Consider the following 18,792-nt stretch of genomic DNA (forward strand, 5'->3'; position numbering starts at 1 on the left):
ATGTTTCCTGTTCTTGAAATTACGCTGTTAGCCTCTCAAGTATAGCACCGTGAATTGAAAACCCAGCGTCTCAGTGCTGAAAAAGATGAGTCTGTTTTTTTCTGATTTTCTGTCCATTGCAGAAATATCTTCTGCTCTAATCTTAGTGTCTATTCAGGTGTATCTTTGGACCTGTTTCTCTTTGTTCTTTGACTCCTGGCTCATTTTCTTTTTCTCTTAAATCTAATCATGCTTGAGCAAAAAACGTTTGCAGGCAAAGGTGAGCCAGGTCAGTTGGGCAAAAATGGAAACAAAAATAGAAAATTTCTCTTTCATTTTGACCTTTGTTAAGCTTGGTGTTCACGGGCTCTTCTCAAGCTGAGTGGCCCAGTTTTTCTGCTGTCCACACAGAAGCCTCTTTCACTGTAGACACGCCTCTGCTTGGCCGCCTGGGCGTCAAATAAAACCAGCATTACTCTGCCAGAGTTAGAAGGCGCCTCTAACTCGTGTGTTAAAAGGTTCTCATGACTTTTTTTGGTTTGTTTGGTTTGTTTTTTCAACTTTTTATTTTGAAATACCTTCAAATTTACAGCACAATTGCAAAAGTAATAACAAGCCAATGCCAAGAACTCCAGTATACCTCCCACCTGATGCCCAGATTTACCAGCTTTTACGTTTTGCCACTTTTGTTTTATCATTCTATCTATTATCTATTTATCTATCTATATTTATTTCTCTGTATCTATCATCTACCGTCAATTTTGTAAACATTTGAGAATAGCTTGCAATTTTGTGCTCTTTGAACACTTAATATTTCCATGTGTATTTCCCAAGAAAAAGAATATTCACTTATGTAACCACATTAGGTACAGTTATCAAGTTCAAGAAATTTAACATTGATATAAAGCATACAAGTCTATATTCCAGTTTTTCCAATTGTCTTTTGGGCATTTTTCCCCACCACTCTTAGAGCCAGTGGAGGATCACGTATGGATTTATTTGTCATTGTCAGTTTACTGCCTCCTTTTTCTCAACTGTGAAATTACATATACAACATAAAATTCCCACCTCCACCATCCCCCCGCTTCCAGTTAAGTGGGGTTACTCACATTGTGCTACCATCACCACCTTCCATTACCAAACTTGTCCATCTCCCCAAACAGCAACGGGGCACCCTTGTGCACTAAGGGCCCCTCTTCCTTCCCCACCCTATCCGCCCTCGTGGCCTGCTTTCTACTGTCTGTCTCTAGGTATTTGCACATTCCAGTTATTTTTAAAAGTGGGGTCATACAGTATCTGTACTTTCCTGTAGGACCTTATGCCCCTCGACTTGATGCCTTCAGGGTTCTTCTGTGTTGGGCATGTATCAGAACTTCATTCCTTGTTACGGCTGACTAATATTCCATTGTGGGCATAGACCACACTTGGTTTATGTACTTATCTGTTGATGGACACTGGGGTTGCTGCCGTCTTTTGGCAGTTGTGCGTAGTGCCGCTGTGAACTGCAGTGAGCAGATGTCTGCTCCAGTCCCTGCTTTCAATTTTTCTAGAAATGAGATTGTGAGGACATATGGTAATTCTCTACCTGCCTTTTTGAAGAACTACCAAACTGTTCTCCAGAGCCGCTGCACCATTTTACCTTCCCACTAACGTTTGAGCGTCCCCGTTTCTCTGCATTCTATTCAGCGTTTGTTATTTTCCTTTTTAAAAGATAGTGGATGTGAGGTGGCATCTTGTGTAGATTGCTCACCTTGGCCAGTGAGCGTAGCGGTCAGGCACCTCCAACGCGAAAAAGCAGGAAACAGCCAGCTTTGCTGGACCTCAGCCCTGTTGGGCCTTCCTTTCCTGAGATGAAGCGTTTCCTGCCTTCATCCTGGGCAGTGGGAAGGATAATACATCATTTCAGAGGAGTCGCTTCCCCGTGCCCGTGGCAGAGGGCACCACGATAGGAGCACGGGAGTGTGGGCTTTCCTGCCTTAAGTGTAGCCAGTTGGTGTCTAGTCCTGTGCGGGGATGAGCACCTCCTGCCCCGAGCCCATGGCTCCAGCTCCTTCCGCTTTACGGAGCACGGGGTTCCCGGCTTCACAGAACCCCCACAGCCACTTCAGCGCCTCGCCCAGCGCGTGGCTCAACGCAGGATTCCGGAGATTCTCTTATTTATTCAACAGATATTGAAGTGCCTATTAGGTACCAAAATTTGTATCACCTACTTCGGATAAGTTTGTGGACGAGAGGGACATGGTCCGTGGCACGTGGCTGTCTGTTGAAAGGTTGAAGGAAGGAAGGGAAGGAGGAGGGGGAGAGAAGGAGGAGGGAGAGAGGACGGAGCAGGGGAGCAGCGGTCCTCCCAGCTCTGGCCCTGGAGAGGTGCAGTCCTCGTGTTTCTGAGCATACTTCACTGGTTCTTGGTGAGAACTGTGGCATCACCTGCTAAGGGACCATTTTTCAGATAAAGAAGATAAGATGAAACGCCGAGGTGAAGGTGTAGCCAAACCAAAACTAAAAACCCAACTCCCGGCAGGTGAAAAAATTCCGCTAAACTCCTTTCTTCTTGAAGTCTTTTGGTTTGGTTATTTTGGAGCAGCATCACTCCCGCTTTTGTATTAATGCCTTTTTAAAGCCAAATGTGGCTGAATTCTGCAGTTGCAGACAAAAGGAAGTTTTTTTAGTCATTTGTGGCAAGTAGTTTTCCTGGATTATGGCCACCAAGCTCCTGGGAAGACTCTTAAAGACTCTTCCTCTTCTTTTTTCAATGTTAGCCTTTTACAAATGATATGGATAACCTGGATAATTGATCTTTTTAGATATAGTATGAAGTACTTAGTATGTAGGAAACTGAGCCAGCTCATTCTAAATATTATTTTGCATTACTTGCCCTGACCATTCCTAGGATGTTACTTGAATTTTAATCAGGCATAAAAAAGCCCTAATTTCCGATGTTACTGCTTTGGGAAGATGTTTTTATGCTTTGGACCCTCTCTCCGGAGTGAACTTTGCTCGATTGTGCCAATTATGTGAAGAAAGGGCAGTTAAGAAAACCTGCTGGGCACGACCCCCAGGTGAGCCGGCTCAGGGATGGCGTCGCAGTCACAGCAGAGCGTCCCCTCTGCCCGCGGACCCCGTGGCGAGCCTGTCTTAGCTCACAGAGCGCAGCTCGGCGTAACCGGCCCATTTTCCTCTTTCGGTTTTGGTCCCAGCGTCCACACTCAAGGCCGGCAGGACCCTGCTCTCCAGGGCTCAGCACCCCGGTGGTATCGTTGTCTGTGGCTCAGTCTCTGCCTCTCTGGCCGTCTTTCCCAGCCGCCTCTTCCTGCTGTGGCCACAGGGCTCTGTCCTTCTGGACTCGGGCCACATGGCCCAGCCTGGCCCTGACGTGCCCTGACGTGACCTGACAATGCCCAGACGGTGCCAGCCTGGCCCTGACGTGCCCTGACCCACCCATGCCCTGACGTGCCCTGTGTGCCCTGATGGTGCCCTGATGTGCCCTGACGGTGCCAGCCTGGCCCTGATGTGCCCTGATGTGCCCTGGCGTGCCCTGCCCAGTGCCCTGACGTGCCCTGACGGTGCCAGCCTGGCCCTGACGTGCCCTGACGGGGCTGCGCAGGCTGGGGTCAGGGCTTGGCGCGTCCTTTGGGGCGTTGGCATTGTCTTCCCGCCCGGCCTTGGGTGGGGGCTCCACGGCTCCCCCTCGTCCTGACAGGCCCTGAGAAGGGCAGCGCTGTGCGGGCTGGGAGGCGGGGCCCCAGGAGGTGGTCTCCACGGGAGAAACGCCTGGAGCTGAGCGTGTCTGCGGTTCTCGCTTACCTGCGCGTCACGGTCCTGCCACTTCTGCCTTCACGGGGTCTCCGTCCTCATTAGGAGGCGGAAGCAGCCGCTTCCTCTGACCACGCCTCCCCCTGTTGGAAAAGGGCCATTTGTAAGCGTAAATTAATAATCCATCAAAAGTGTTTTCTGGAAGAAAACCGAAAGTATGACCCAGTAATATCAAAGGACTGATCTGATTGCTGAACTGACGTTTTCACCGGATAGAATGTTGACCAAAAACAACGAGTAGAGAGAAACTCACTCAATGAGCAGGAGGGGAAACCATTATTTATCAGAGCATGTCAGGAATTCCACAGGAATGAATTATTCTGGTAACGGAATTTTCCCCCTTAAGCAGGCAATTAATGGGAAAAAAGATGGACTGGGTCTGAAGCTTGGCTCCACCCCTGCACCTGCGGCTCTGGGCAGTCCCGCGGGCTGGGTCGGCTCCACCCCTGCACCTGTGGCCCTGGGCAGTCCCGCGGGCTGGGTCGGCTCCATCCCTGCACCTGCGGCCCTGGGCAGTCCCGCGGGCTGGGTCGGCTCCAGCCCTGCACCTGTGGCCCTGGGCAGTCCCGCGGGCTGGGTTGGCTCCACCCCTGCACCTGCAGCTCTGGGCAGTCCCGCGGGCTGGGTCGGCTCCACCCCTGCACCTGCGGCTCTGGGCAGTCCCGCGGGCTGGGTCGGCTCCAGCCCTGCACCTGCGGCTCTGGGCAGTCCCGCAGGCTGGGTCGGCTCCACCCCTGCACCTGCGGCCCTGGGCAGTCCCGCAGGCTGGGTCGGCTCCAGCCCTGCACCTGCGGCCCTGGGCAGTTCTGCGCTGGGTCTGCGGGGAGGGGGGGGGCGTCAGCACGTGGGGGGAACCCGGGCCTCGGCTGTTTCCTCCTTTCACCTGAGGGTTTTTTCCTACTTCCCCTAATCGTAACCAGGAGTCGACAGCATTGCTGGAGCGTCAGCCTTCCCTCCCCAGCGGGGAGACTGCCCTGTAGCGCGGCCGCGGCCCTGCGGCAGGGCCACCTGTAGAGTGGTTTGCCCGTCACCGACCCAGCGCGTCTGAAAGTGGCTTTGAGCTCCCCCTGCGTCCCCGGCTGATGATGGGGCCGGTTCTGTCTCACTGGCAGCAGCTGCTCATCGCCTTTGCCAGCGACGCGCCCCGAGCGTCCTGGAAAGCCTCGTTATGGCTGGTCATCTTGGTCTCCTGCTTAACGGAACCCCCTTCAGCTCTGCTTTCCAGGACCTCATCCCTTTCCCGCTCTGGTTTGTGATGCTCTGCCGGGTTGCTTCTCTGACCTCCTGATTTGGGGCCGTCCTTGGACAGCTGGAGACGACAGTTAGGGGACTGTGCCAGGTTGGCGGCGGGGTGTGTTAGTGGCACTGGCGGATGGCCTCAATGACACCGTTGCCTTGTTCCAGGAATGGTGGTTTTTTTGTGTGTTTGTTCTCTTTTGGGATTGAACCCAGAACCGCCTATGTGGAAAGCTGGCCTCAGCTGCAGAGCTACACGCCTGAGAAGGCTTTTTCTTTGTTTAGTTTTGTTTTTAGGGGGTCCTGGGGATTGAACCCGAGACCCTGTACGTGGGAAGCAGGTGCTCAGCCACTGGAGCTACCTCTGCTCCCCTCCAGGAACCGGCTCTAACTTGAGGTCCCCGGATCGCGTGGGAGCTGTCTTAGTTTCTTAGGCTGCTGTTTAAAGCAAACACCATGGGATGGATTGGCCACGCAGTGGGCAGTTATGGCTTACAGTCTGAGGCCTTGAACATAGACAGGTCGAGGGTCAAGCTGAAGCTCTCCCTCTGAGGAGCAGCGGCCAGCGCTCCTGGGCCCCTCGGCCACCCGGCGAGGCCCACGGTGAGTCTGCTGGCCCCTGCCTCTCTCCCCAGCTTCGTTGCTTCCTGCCTCTGGCTTCTGTGGCCTTCTCTCTCCCGCTCTGAATTCTTTCTGTTCAGGAAGGACTCCAGGAGGAGGACCGAGACCCCGCCCGACCGAGCGGGGCCACGTGCCTGGAGCGGCCTCCTCAAAGGCGCCACTTCCGGTGGCCCCGCCACGGGCACGGACCAGCTGAGAACTCGTTCTGGGGCACGTACAGCTTCAGACCGCCAGAGGCCCACAGCCCATCAGGCTCCCAGAGTTAACGAAATCGCTGAAATCGTGTGCGAATTTTTATGCTTACATATATGTCTATTTTTCCAGAGACAGTTGTCATAGCTTTTATTTTTCAAATGGGTTCATAACATCTGAAAACTTGGAGCCTCTGGCAAACGTTTGGAAATCTGCTGTTGGAAGACGGGGCCATCTGAGCGCTGGGCCGACAGTCTCAACAATCTGCGACTCTTCCTAGGACACAGGAGCTACTGAGCGCCCCGCCGAGCCCAGAGATTCCCCTGAAGCTGCACGTGGGGGGAAGCGTGTCCCAACAGTGAGTGCCCTGCACGTCGCCTGTCTCCGTGCCGCTCCCGCGTGAAATCAGGCGCGAAGTGAGCAGCACCTCCTCGTGCGCAGCGTGCGCTTCCACGTGGAATCTCGACCAGCCCGCAGTGCCCCGGGAGCCGGCTTTCCACGGCGCTCGCGTGTTGCAAGCAGAGCACTGACGTCCGTTCTGGACCGTCTCTTCAAGGCGCTGGTTATTGTGGACAGGGTCGGTGTATGGCCCGTCTGCCTCCTGCGGAGGACAGGCTTGTGTATTGGCTGGTAGAGTTAAAGGCATGTCCTTGGGCCCAGGTGGGCAGATCTGCTGGCAGCATGTCACAGAAGACTTGGTTCCTTGAGCTGGAGTCTCCCAGCACCCTCCTGGGTCCTGCCCGTTACCCGAGGGCTTGGGGTGCTGAGGAATCAGACTTGGATGCGAAGCCCCTGCCGCCGGCCGTGCCGCAGGTCAGGACGTCCTGCTCTGCCCAGGGGTGCCGTGTCTTCTGCCAGCATCCACGTGCTGCAATCAGCTCACAATCGGTGGCCTCGAAGGGAAGGCAACGCAGAACTTTACAAAATAAAGGGACAGAGAGAGACACACACAAGAGAGGAGATAAAGATGGAACCAGGGGGCTCACAGCTTCCGGAACTGAGAGCCTCCACCCTAGTTTCCACCTCATATTTACTGGAAACTATCAAGCAGCTGTTTGCTATTAGAACTGCAACATCATCTGCAGTAGTAGGGCACAACTGCAACATCTACAGGACAGGTGTAACATTTACAATAAAGAACAGGTAGGCCAGTTTCCCACAACATCCACGGAGTCGTATGGCCAGCTTGTCAGCGTGCACGCAGGGAAGTTCTCAGATCCTCCGGCTTCTTGGCTCCCCTGTGACAATGCCGGAAATTACCCTGGAACACTCCAGCCCAGACAGAGCGATGCATGCACTTGTCAGGAGCATTGCTGCTTAGCAAAGCAGTTGTCCAAAATGGGCTTGCACCGGTGGAATTCGTGCTAAAAGGGGACTCTTGTTGCTGACGTAAAGGTATTCGAGATACGGGATTGGCTAAATAGCCAGCGAGCCTCCCTGTCCCTGAATGAACAGGGTCTGAGGAGTCACCGGTAGCCACTACTCCAAGTCCGAGGCTGTTCGAAGTCCTCGAGAGCCTGTGTGCCATGGCGCTGGCCATCCTGAACTAAAACACGTCCTGGCCACCGAGGTGTGCGCTCCAGCTCCTGGGACATGAGGCGAGGCTTCTGTGGGGTTCTCGGGAGAGGGAAGGGACAGGAGCTGTGGGGGGATTTCCCAGCCATCCAGAGGGACACGTTTCAACATTCTAGCAGCCAGCACTGAGGCCCACCACCCCAGTGGCTCCGCTCCGGCCTGGCGCTGCGCCAGCAAGCTTTGTGTGCACACGCGTGGCAGTTCTCTCCTGCCCGGTGGTAGCCGAGGCCTGAACGGACACAGAGCCGGGAGCTTGGTTCCCAGACAAGGTGCGAGCTGTTTCGTGTGTGCTTTCTAGAGAACGCCTGTTTAATAAGCGGTTTCTTCTGTGAGCAGGATTTGGTCTGAAGCTCTCGTTTTACCTTGGAAACGAGGTTGGGAGGAATAGCTACCGCCCTGTCCCTCACTCTTTTTCAGCAAGTATTGTTATTTACGGAAAAGAACCTCAAGCTTGTGCCCGATCAACTGGAACAGGTCCACCCCAAGACTCTCCTGCAAGCAAGGGGCGCCCAGAGCCCAGGCCACATGGCTCTGCTCAGTGCACGACATGTTCTAGAAGTGCCCAGGGGCCCAGGCCACATGGCTCTGCTCAGAGCACGGCACGTTCCAGGGGCCCAGGGGCGCTGGCCTAGAGGGAGCAGACCGCATGTCATGCGCAGGGCCTCACATCTTCTTGCCACCGCAGGCCACGGGGAGGGGCTGCCCTCAGGGGCCGAGTGGGCCCTTCCTAGTGTCTTGGGCACTCATGAATCAGAGTTGCTGCCTGACAGGTAGCTCCCGCCTTTCTCAGCAGCAGCTCTAGGCAGGGAAGCACCGAGGATGAGTGTTCCTCCCGAGAGCAAAGCGCCCCGGCCGCGCTCGGGTTGTCGGCTCTGGTGTGCGCCTGTGCTGGAACGGCGTCTGTGCTCAGGGCAGGGATCAGCGGCTCTGCTCGCGGAGCGCCTGCTGTCCGGCCAGGGCAGGACAGGCTGTTCTTTGTGCATGGAAGGTGCAAACAGGCCTCCTGAGAACTGCCTGGGCTGCACAGGAGAGGGCGGGGGCCTGTGAGCAGAACTCAGCGACTGCCCTTCTGGCTCCTCGGACCCTGAAGCCGAGTCTGGAAGGGACGCGGGGAGCCCTGCCCTCACCCAGGGCCGCGCCACGCGGGCGGCCATCGTGCTGGTTTCGGGGTCACCATCCTGGGGCTCGGGGGAGAGTGCCGGGCGTTGGCGCCGTGCGGTGAGGGGAGGGCCCCGTTGGCACCCAGCAGCCCCCGTGCAGGCCGCTGGACGTGCGCCCTGGCTCTCCTGGCCTGGCATCGAGGCAGTGGCCATTGCTGGTCTGTTGGCAAAGAAGCCCCGTGGGGCTGGTGCGTGGTGGTGGGCGCGTCCCCACGTGGGCAGCGCAACCTTCAAGTAGCCCTCCTCCTCGGCCGGCCCTGGCTGGCCCCAGGAAGTCAAATTACACAGGAAGGGAAGGCGCGCGAGGAGAGGACACGCCCAGAGCCAAGACTCGCCCAGGCCTCCTGGACAGACTCCGTCCTAGAACCTGGCTGGGGTCAACCAGCTGGGGCCGAGGCCTGTCGCCCAGGGAGCACGGCCGCTCCAGGGAGCACGACGGGGCTGACGCCTGTCGCCCAGGGAGCACAGCCGCTCCTGGGGTCACAGCGACTCCTGGGAGCATGGCCGCTCCCAGGAGCATGACCGGCCCATTCCTCTCCCTGGGTCTGCCGCCGCTTTTTTTCCATGAAGCCGGTTGAGCCGCTGGACCGCTACGGTGCTGCCGTGGAGTCCGCAGCCTTTCCGGTCTGGCTGTGCAGCTTCGCGGCTCTGTGAGGACCAGGGGCCTGGGGCTGCCCTGGTTGTTGACCAGGACGCTCCACCGTCCGCTGCCCTCTGTCCTGACGGCGCTCATGACTGGAGCCAGGAAGGCCTTGAGCACCCATGTAAACGCTGTGGCCTTCGCCCCCTGGCCTCTGTTTTGCCCGAGCAGTGTCTTCAGGGGGCCTGGCTGGACCGCCCTCCTTCCCGGGAAAAGCCGGGCGCCTGCCTGGTGGGAGGTGGAGGAAAACGAGCCGTGCCTTCTGGTCCTGGGTGCCTCCTCGCCCTGCCGGGCACGTCCCTGCGGCGGCCCCACACACACAAACGCTGTCCAACCCGCGTGGATGCGCTGGGGCCGTTTGCTGCGGGCTGAGCCGGCTGAGGGGGCCTGAGGCTCGCGGTGGATCGCCGGGCCGGTGGATGGCCGGCGCAGGGACTGCCAGGCTCCGCTTCAGTGCTGGGCTTCACGGAGCGACGCTTGCCGGCAGTCACAGGGTGAATGAGTATTTACATGATGAAAATTGTGGAATGAAACTGCTGATGCAGATAACGAGCAAAAACGGGAGCGGGTGTGGCTCAAGCAGTCGGGCACCGCATCCCTAGGGGTGCACAGGGCACGAGGCAAGCCCTGGAGAGGCACTCCTGGCCCTGTGAGTTTATCCTTCAGCAACAAAATGAAGCCGCAGCGCGGTGCTTCTGCGATGAGCCTCTCCTAATGGAGCTTCTCCCTCGACAGCCTCTCGCGTCTGCTTCTCCACCCACAGCGGCACTTGGGTATTATCTAAGACACTGAGCAGTGACTTCAACTCTTTGTTCCAGTGAATGTCTGAGTTAAAGCTTTTGTTTATTTTAGGTCAAAGGTCAATACTTGTTCTCTGTACCAGTGACACCTTTGTCGGTTACTTCACGAAAGAACAAGTGGAATTGGTCCTGATGGCAGGTTCTTTTGTCCTTTGTGGAATTTATTCAAGAGGAAAAGTCCTATCGAACCTTTGTTCAAAGTATTTGAGACTTCAAATGTTCTTCTCCATCCGCTTTTCCTTCCACCTTCTTCCCCTCATTAACGATAGAGAAACAAGGATAAAACCTAATACACCTGTTTCTTTTCTCCACTAGCTTTCCATTTATACATAGATAGGTAAAAATATCCCAGGTGATAAATATTACAATAAACCAGGCTGTTATATCCTGACTCTGGTGCATGTAGCTGCAAGGCTTGCCCTGTGGGAAGAACAGTGAGCTGGGAACCATGGCTCAAGCTGCAGTTCCAGAGGACAGGAGGTACAGCAGGCCCGGGTCCTGCTGAACAGGCCGCCTTATGGGAGGACCCTGACATGGGGGATCTTGGTTGGGTTTAAGAGGGCGTTGTGGGTTGAGCTGGATCCCAAAGTGATCTGTTGAGGGCCTAACTCCCAGTACCTCGGATGTGACCTTATTTGGAAATAGGGATATATCAGCCAAAGGGGTGCTGATGCAAAATACCAGAAATCTGTTGGCTTTTATGAAGGATATTATTTGGGGTAAAAGTTTATAGTCACAAGGCCCTAAAGAGCCCTACTCAAGGCTGCTTTTTCGCTAAAGTCTGTTGCCACATGTTGAAGCAAGATGGTGGACAATCTCTGCTTGGTCTCTCCTTCCTTCTTCCTTTTAAGATTCCATGGGCTCAGCTTCTTCTGATCTCAGCTGTAGGCTGGCATAGGGCTCATCTCTCTTCCCAGGGCTTTAACTTCTTTAACCTTCTCCTTTCTGTGTATTTTCTTCTGTGTCTTCTTGAGTGAGTGTCCAGTTATATCAGCTCACCAAAGGGGTAGGGACTTAACCTGAATTACATCCTACTGATATGGTCAAATCAAAGGTCTAATCTTATCATAATTTAACCAAAGACATCGCAGATATGCTCAAAGGATATCATCCATAGGAACAGACCAGTTTACAAACATAATCCTTCCCTTTTGGGGGATTTGTAAATAATATCAAACTGCCAACAAGGGGCATTGCAGATAGAATTGGTTAAGAAGACCAGAACCTTCTTCTTGTGAAATTGAAACTTACCCTAGTATTATATATTGCATGAGAGTTACCTCCTGAAAGCCTCCTTAGTGCTCCAGTGTGGCCTCTGTCTAAACCAAACTCACTGCCTTCCCCCCAGTGCGGGATATGACTCCAAGAATGAGCCTCCCTGGCACCGAAGGATTAATACCAACTGCCAACTAGCAATGCATCCAGAAAAAGACCTTGACCAAAAGGGGAATCCCAGAGGTTACATTTATTCATGTTTTTTTTTTTTTTTTTTTTTTTAAAGATTTATTTATTTATTTAATTCCCCCCCTCCCCTGGTTGTCTGTTCTTGGTGTCTATTTGCTGCGTCTTGTTTCTTTGTCCGCTTCTGTTGTCGTCAGCAGCACGGGAAGTGTGGGCGGCGCCATTCCTCGGCAGGCTGCACTTTCTTTTCACTCTGGGCGGCTTTTCCTCACGGGCGCACTCCTTGCGCGTGGGGCTCCCCCACGCGGGGGGACATCCTTGCGTGGCACGGCACTCCTTGCGCGCATCAGCACTGCGCATGGCCAGCTGCACACGGGTCAAGGAGGCCCGGGGTTTGAACCGCGGACCTCCCATATGGTAGACGGACGCCCTAACCACTGGGCCAAAGTCCGTTTCCCTACATTTATTCATGTTTTTGGAGGCTCTCCCTGATGGCCACAGTAAACGGGGCCTCAAGCAGGGGCTCCTGAGGGCTCTAGAGACATCTGGACATCATAGGCTGGGCAGAAAACCCCAGGAAATTGGCACCTTGTTGGTAGGCCTTCCCTTGGAATATAGGATAACTATCTCTCAAATTGTATCAGAGTTAGGCTCATTTATAATTTTTCTACACATGGTTTTTCTGCCCCTTTTATTTGAACCTACAGTTAGCACTATCTGCATTAAATGTAAGTACCAGAGACTTAAATCTTCCAGCTGTTCATATGTCAGTTGAGCCTTGAATCTCAGCAGAGTTGCAGCCAATGCAATCTCTCCATTTCATCAGAATCACCCAGGACAACTGACAAAAGGATGATGATGAACATCATCTATAACTGCAAGCAGGACAGTTCCACGCATCTGCCCTGTGGGGTCTAAGCCCTTCTCAATCTAAAGCAGAGTGGGCATCACCATCCAAAATTCCTCAAGATTGAGGATTGAATAAGCATAAGGTGGAAATGCAATTATGGACTAAAGTAGGCTTATCATTCTATGGAAGAACTTGTAACAATTGATATAAAGACAGTGGTCACCAGAGGTGCTGAGGGGAGGGAGAGGGAAGAATAGGTGAACATGGGGCATTTTGGGGACATTGGAATTGTTCTGCATGACATTGCCATGATGGATACAGGCCATTATACATTTTGTCAAAGCCTGTAGAAATGTGGGGCAAAATGTGAACCATAAACTCTAGACCATGGTTCATAGTGATACTTCAATATGTGTTCATCAGTTGTAACAATGTACCTCACTAATGAAAGATGTCATTAGTGGGGGAAAATGGGGGAAGAGGAGGGGATGGGGTATTTGGGAATCCCCTATGTTTTCAGCATACATTTATGAAATCTGAAACTTCTTTAAAAATAAAAATAGTAATAAAAAGATGAGGATGAACCATTGTCCTTACAGAAGAGGGAATTGTGGACCCACAGACATCACCAGGAGAAGGTGGAGAAGGTGGAGAAGGTGGAGGAGCTGAGGATGGAGTGATGCCACAGGAAATGAGGCATCTTCCCTGCAGGGTGCCCAGGGTGTGGGGCCCTGCCCCCCTCAGCTCAGCCTTTGGGCTCCAGCGCTGCAGGACAGGGGCGTCTGTTGCTTTACGCCGCCGGTAGGGGTGCTTGACCGCAGCAGCCCTAGAAAACCAGGGCAGGTGGTCCAGGAGCTGCACCAAGCCGCAAGGTGTGTCACCGCAGACAAGGGTTGGAGAGGCCCTGGAGGGGCCCAGACTCTGGGGCAGGCAGGCAAAAGCCCTCTGTGTGGACGCACGTTGCACCTTTGGTGCTCAGGAGTGTCTCAAGTCATCAAACTCGTTTTCCTCGAGAGGATGGCATGGCCGGAAGGGGTTGAAAGGGTGCATCGGTTCGAGAATCAGATGTGCCACATCAGCAAGACGCTGCCGCTAGCAGCTAGTGCCATGCGAAGCAGACATGGGGTGTGGAGTCTTCTAGAAAGAATGCCACAAGGAGGTGTGATGATATATTTTATTTCTTCCTGGCACATAAGTTCTAGTAAAGACAAATTTTATCTAAGAAATGGAAAAGCGCAGATAAAAGCTCTGGAATCAGGGTGATGCAAATTCAAGTTCAAACTTCGTTTATTTGAGCTAATGGGCAAGTTATTTATCTTTCATTTGCCTCAATTTCTTCATCTTCAAAATGGGGATAATATTGGGAAACTGTTAGCAGTTTCTTGATTCTCTAATTTCCTGAAAGGATCACAGATGAAATTTGCCCCCTAGTAAAACGCTGTTTGCATTATTATAACAAGCATTTTTTCCCACAGCAGGAGGAGGGAGAGGCTGTGAAGAGTGGCCTCCTGTTTCCTAGTTCTGTCTGGTTCCCCTGCGACTCACGCAGCACCGTGCTGTTTCATTTTAACACGTCTAATCCCAGCGTCTGCTCCCTCGAGTCACGAAGGTGCAGAAAGCTGCGCTCCTCCTGCTTTGAGTGTGGTGCTGGTGCTTACTGGCGAGCGTGTAGGTTTTCACAAGGGGAGCCGTGCTCGAGACCACTGTCTACTTCTCTACTTTCCTTTTCCTTTATAAGATCCAGGTACAGGCGGCGGACTTGGCCCAGTGGTTAGGGCGTCCATCTACCACATGGGAGGTCTGCGGTTCAAACCCCGGGCCTCCTTGACCCGTGTGGTGAGCTGGCCCATGCGCAGTGCTGATGCGCGCAAGGAGTGCCCTGCCATGCAGGGGTGTCCCCCGCGTGGGGGAGCCCCGCGCGCAGGGAGTGCGCCCCGTGAGGAGAGCCGCCCAGTGCGAAGGAAAGTGCAGCCTGGAATGGCGCCACCCACACTTCCGATGTGGCTGACGACAGCAGAAGTGGACAAAGAAACAAGACGCAGCGAATGGACACGAGGAACAGACAACGGCGGGGGGGGGGGGGGGGATTAAATTAATTAATTTTTAAAAAAAGACAGAGTCAGACCTCGATGTTCCCGGGTTCTGTGCCCACCTCGCCCAGGTGCCTCGTCCCCCAGATCTCAGCTTAAATTCCGTTCTAATCTGTGGCCGCCTTCCCGGCCATGCTGTGGTAGTCCCTTGTGAATTGCTGGATTACTTTTTCAAAGCACATATAACAATGACCATTATGCAGTTATCTGAGCTATTATTAGGTAATTCTTTGACCCCTGGCTAAACAGGAAGCTCCCTGAAGGCAGGAACGTGTCCATCTCATTCCTAACCAAATGTCCAGCCCCCAGGGGTTCCATCAGTATTTGCTGGAGGAAGGGATGGAGTGAGTGAATCAGGAATCCAGGATTGCATGATTTAGTGTTACGTGTTTGCTCATATCCTATTGGCTGTTTCTTGATTCTCGAAAGAGTGTGTGTGTGTACTTTTATATATTTTATTGAACCTGGTTTAAGGAACTGGCTATATTTCTGAATAATGCCAAATACCAGAGCAAATTCATAGTGAATCACCTTTGATTTAAAAAGTCATTTATTTTATGAAGTACTTAGTAAATGAAAGTCTTTATATCCGAAATAGAGAAATATTTTATGTGAAATTACACTGAACATTAGTTGCTCATCTTGGGCCTCAGCCCATTGCTAAATTTTAACACAAAATGTGTACATCACACACGCATGCGTGCAGGTATGTGAGCAGTGGCAGCGTTTTGTGACATCCTCAGGTATCTTCTCTGTCTGTGGTGTGCATTTTACGTACGTACCTTGTTTCTCTGACGGTTGGTCTGACAAAGAAAAGGGCCCCGGGAGCCTGCGACGAGAAGCCGCGCGTGCTCACCTCCCGGGACTGGCTTGGACGTGGCCGGGCGGGCAGCGGCTGGGGAAGGCAGCCGCAGCCAGCCAGGAGCAGACAGACCTGGGGGGAGGCTGTGGAGTCCCAAGCCGGGGGCAAGCCTAGAGTTCCAGAAACAGCCCCGCCAGCCTGCGTGGCCAGGGGAGGAGCGAGGGGAGCCTGCGAGGGGCGAGGAAAGAGCCCGGAGCTCTGAGGGCTATTCAGAGGCGGTGGAGGCAGGGAGCGGCCTGATCCAGCTTATTCTTTAAAAGATAGCTGCCTCGTGGAACTGGGGAGACAGGAAAGCAGCGGCAGCCCTGGTGACCGGGAGCTCACGGGTCAGCTCCGGCAGAGCAGTGGGCTCGCCTCTCGTTAATGCAAGCCTCGGGCAACGTATCGAACGTTTCTCGGCCTCGGTTTTCCAGCTGAGAACTACTACATTAATATTCACTCCGTAAGGCTCTGGTCGCAGTTCGGGGCACAGAGTGGTCAAGAGGAGTTTGCTTTCGGCTGTTTCGTCTAAGTGCTGGCCATGGGCAGGAGCCGTTGAGAGCGACGCTCGGCCCGGGCTGGAGCAGCAGGGCTTGCTGTTGGCCAGCAGGGCAGCGCCCGGGCCGCTGCGGCCGGGAGCCCTGGGTGGACCTGCTGTGAGCGGCCCCCGCACTCTCCTCACCGTCCAGGCGACTGGATGCTGTACCTTCGAGGCCTTGTATTTTCTCAGTAGAGAAGTGACTAGTTTTCCTCCAGCGAGCCAGGGGAAACGGCCGGCTTGTGAGGGACATGGTGTCCGGGCTGAAGCTGGTGAGTCGGTGAAGCCGGCATGCCTCAGAGTGTGTGCTCGCGTCTCACGGATGTGCAAACGAGCTGAAGGAAAGGGACGGAAACGTGCTGTCGGGGCGTTTGGGGAGGGGGTAGGCCTGCCCAGAGATGGCAGTGCTGGCAGCAGCTGTCGTGGCCTCCACACAAGAATTACTGAGCTGCTCAGGAAGCAAAAGCCGGGCATGGGGCACGGCAAACGTCCAGCAGCTCCAGCCATGGCCGCGTAACAAGTGTCTGATTTGCTGACAGATAACAGAACAGAACGCCGCCGCTTAGCCCAGATAAGATATTTTGGGCTTTCTGTTCTTCTGACCTGGAGCCCAGGCCCAAGTCCTGGCTCAACATCTTCCTAATTATAGGAGCGGGCTTGGACAAATACCCACATCCTGAAACCCAGCTTCTGGCCGACAGCACGGAGCCAGGATTCCCTGCCACAGGGCTGCTCAAGCCTCAGCGGGGCGGCGTGTGGGAGAGCAGTCCACTCGTTACCTTCCAGGGCGGGGTCCGCTCTGGGAGTCGGGGCCCCTCAGGCCTGGCCGCCGTGTTCTTATCTGTGGGATGTTTTGGCCTAAAGGTGGCACCGGCCCAGGACAAGCTGGGAGTTTGTCCTCAACTCAGATGATGGGGCAGGGCAGGTGCCAACTCCACACAGAGCAGTGGTCCCTGCACCCCTTCCTGAGAGCTGCCCCTCAGCCCAAGGCCTTGCCCCGATTTGGGGGTTTCCCTTGGAAGTAGCCCTTCCACCTCAGCCGGCCTTCCTTTCCCAGCAAGGGGCCGCGCCCTGGGGGAGGGATAGCCCCAAGAGGTGGCCTCGCGGGCAGGGAGCTTGCCCCTGCAGCCCCCAGCCCCACCTGGGTCCCCAGGAGGGCCCCTCGTCCTGCACGCGCCCCGCTGACCACTGACCGCTGACCGCCTCTTCTCTCCGCAGGCCAGTGCGAGGCCGGCTGGGCCTACTACTGCACGGGCGCGGGCTCGGCGGGCGCGCTGCTCCTGTGCCCCTGGCTCGCCTGCTTCTCGGGCAGGCGGCGGAAGCAGAACCCGCACTGAGCGCCCCGCGGGGCGCCCGCACCCCCACCCGCGGGAGCCACGGCGCGCCGTCTGCGGAGGAGCCGGGAGCACCAGCAGCTGGAGGAAGCAGACGCAAGGCCAGGCCGCGGAGTCCTGCCCCGGGGTTCTCCCGCGCCCACGTGCAGCCCAGGGTTTTCGTTCCAGAAGCAGGAGGGCGGCAGGGGCAGGTCCCTCACGTCACAGCCGCAGAGCACACGCACACGCTTCCACACGCTTCCACGCGGGCCCTCGCACGGTCCAGACCGGGCTCGCGGCTCACGCGTTAATGCAGTATTACCCCGATGGCGTCCACACTAAGCCTCATAATGGACCTGTAAGCTGCCCTGTCAGTATTTTGTGCATCCTGTATAAACTCTTCTTGCCTCAAGGTGTTTTCAGTGCCACACGGACCGTTCGCGTCGATCCTCTGCTTCTCAGTGCTATTCAGAATCAAGCATTGCTCCCTGTCGGAGCAGCTTCTGCTGGGCTGTTCTTAGAAGGACAGGGCAGCGCTCTGTCCACGCAGCAGAGCTCAGCTGAAGGTGTAGGAGCCAGGAGAGATGTTCCAGTTACTAGAGCCTGTCTTCTTTTGGCCGTTACTGTACTGTGCTGTACCACCTTTATTCCATTATTCCAATCCTAAAGGAATTTAGAAGTTCTCTTTGGTTTGTATTTGAAAAGCTCTGTGAATAAATTTTCTCTCTGATCAATAGTTAAACGAGTCGTAGAATGGTAATTTGGTTATTGGGTTTGCATCTTTTTTTCATTTTTTAATATTTTCATAAATTATTTTTAGAGCAGTTTTCAGAATACACAGAAATTGCACAGAAAGCACAAAGGGCTCCCATATGCCCCTTCTCCACCTACCAGAGGCTTTTCTCACAGCAGCACCTTGCATGACTGAGATGCATCTGTTACACTTGGTGGACCAGTATTCATACCTGATCAGGGTCTGCTTCTCTAACTTCCTCGGGGCCCTCTTTCAGCTCTGCCAGTCCTGAAAACTTTCCTTCTCTCCTAAGGCCTCCCGTTGCTGGCACCTGGCCTGGTTCTAGGCAAACAGTCTATTCAAGGTAAGGCATTTTCTGTTCTCAAAAAATTCATGGTCTGTCAGCTCAAATCCTTTGGAAGCAGAATTCTAACTTCCAGTTCATTGCAGCTCAGTTGAGACCCCTTCTTAGGAGAGAAGTCAGCTCCAGCCTGGACTGTCTGCAACAGGCTCAGGCGTGGCGGGGCCGGAGCAGCCCGTGCCCGGGACGTCTAGGAGCCAGGCTGCCACGCGGGGCCAAGGCAGCCCATGCCTGGGACGTCCAGGAGCCGGGCTGCCACGCAGGGCCAAGGCAGCCTGTGCCCAGGAGGTGCAGGAGCCGGGCTGCCACGCGGGGCCAGAGCAGCGCAGCCCGTGCCCGGGACGTCCAGGAGCCAGGCTGCCACGCGGGGCCAGAGCAGCGCAGCCCGTGCCCGGGATGTCCAGGAGCCAGGCTGCCACGCGGGGCCAGAGCAGCGCAGCCCGTGCCCGGGACGTCCAGGAGCCAGGCTGCCACGCGGGGCCAGAGCAGCCTGTGCCCAGGAGGTGCAGGAGCCGGGCTGCCACGCGGGGCCAGAGCAGCGCAGCCCGTGCCCGGGATGTCCAGGAGCCGGGCTGCCACACGGGGCCAGAGCAGCCCGTGCCCGGGACGCCCAGGAGCCAGGCTGCCACGCGGGACCAGAGCAGCCCGT

General features: G+C 54.9%; 1 protein-coding gene across 2 annotated transcripts in view; it reads left to right on the forward strand.

Moving 5' to 3' along the window:
* The window catches only part of LHFPL6 (LHFPL tetraspan subfamily member 6), a 188,851-nt gene extending 171,066 nt beyond the window's left edge, over positions 1-17,785 (forward strand). The window contains exon 4 of one of the 2 annotated variants that reach the window (XM_058276914.1): positions 16,955-17,785. In XM_058276914.1, coding sequence (XP_058132897.1) covers positions 16,955-17,073 — 119 coding nt within the window. In that variant the 3' untranslated portion in view covers positions 17,074-17,785. The remainder of the gene's footprint in view (positions 1-16,954) is intronic. The other variant, XM_071208137.1, reaches the window with a different exon arrangement.
* Positions 17,786-18,792: the final 1,007 nt, after the last annotated feature.

This window comes from Dasypus novemcinctus, chromosome 15 (assembly GCF_030445035.2).
Source record: "Dasypus novemcinctus isolate mDasNov1 chromosome 15, mDasNov1.1.hap2, whole genome shotgun sequence".
In the NCBI taxonomy this organism is placed as follows: Eukaryota; Metazoa; Chordata; class Mammalia; order Cingulata; family Dasypodidae; genus Dasypus; species Dasypus novemcinctus.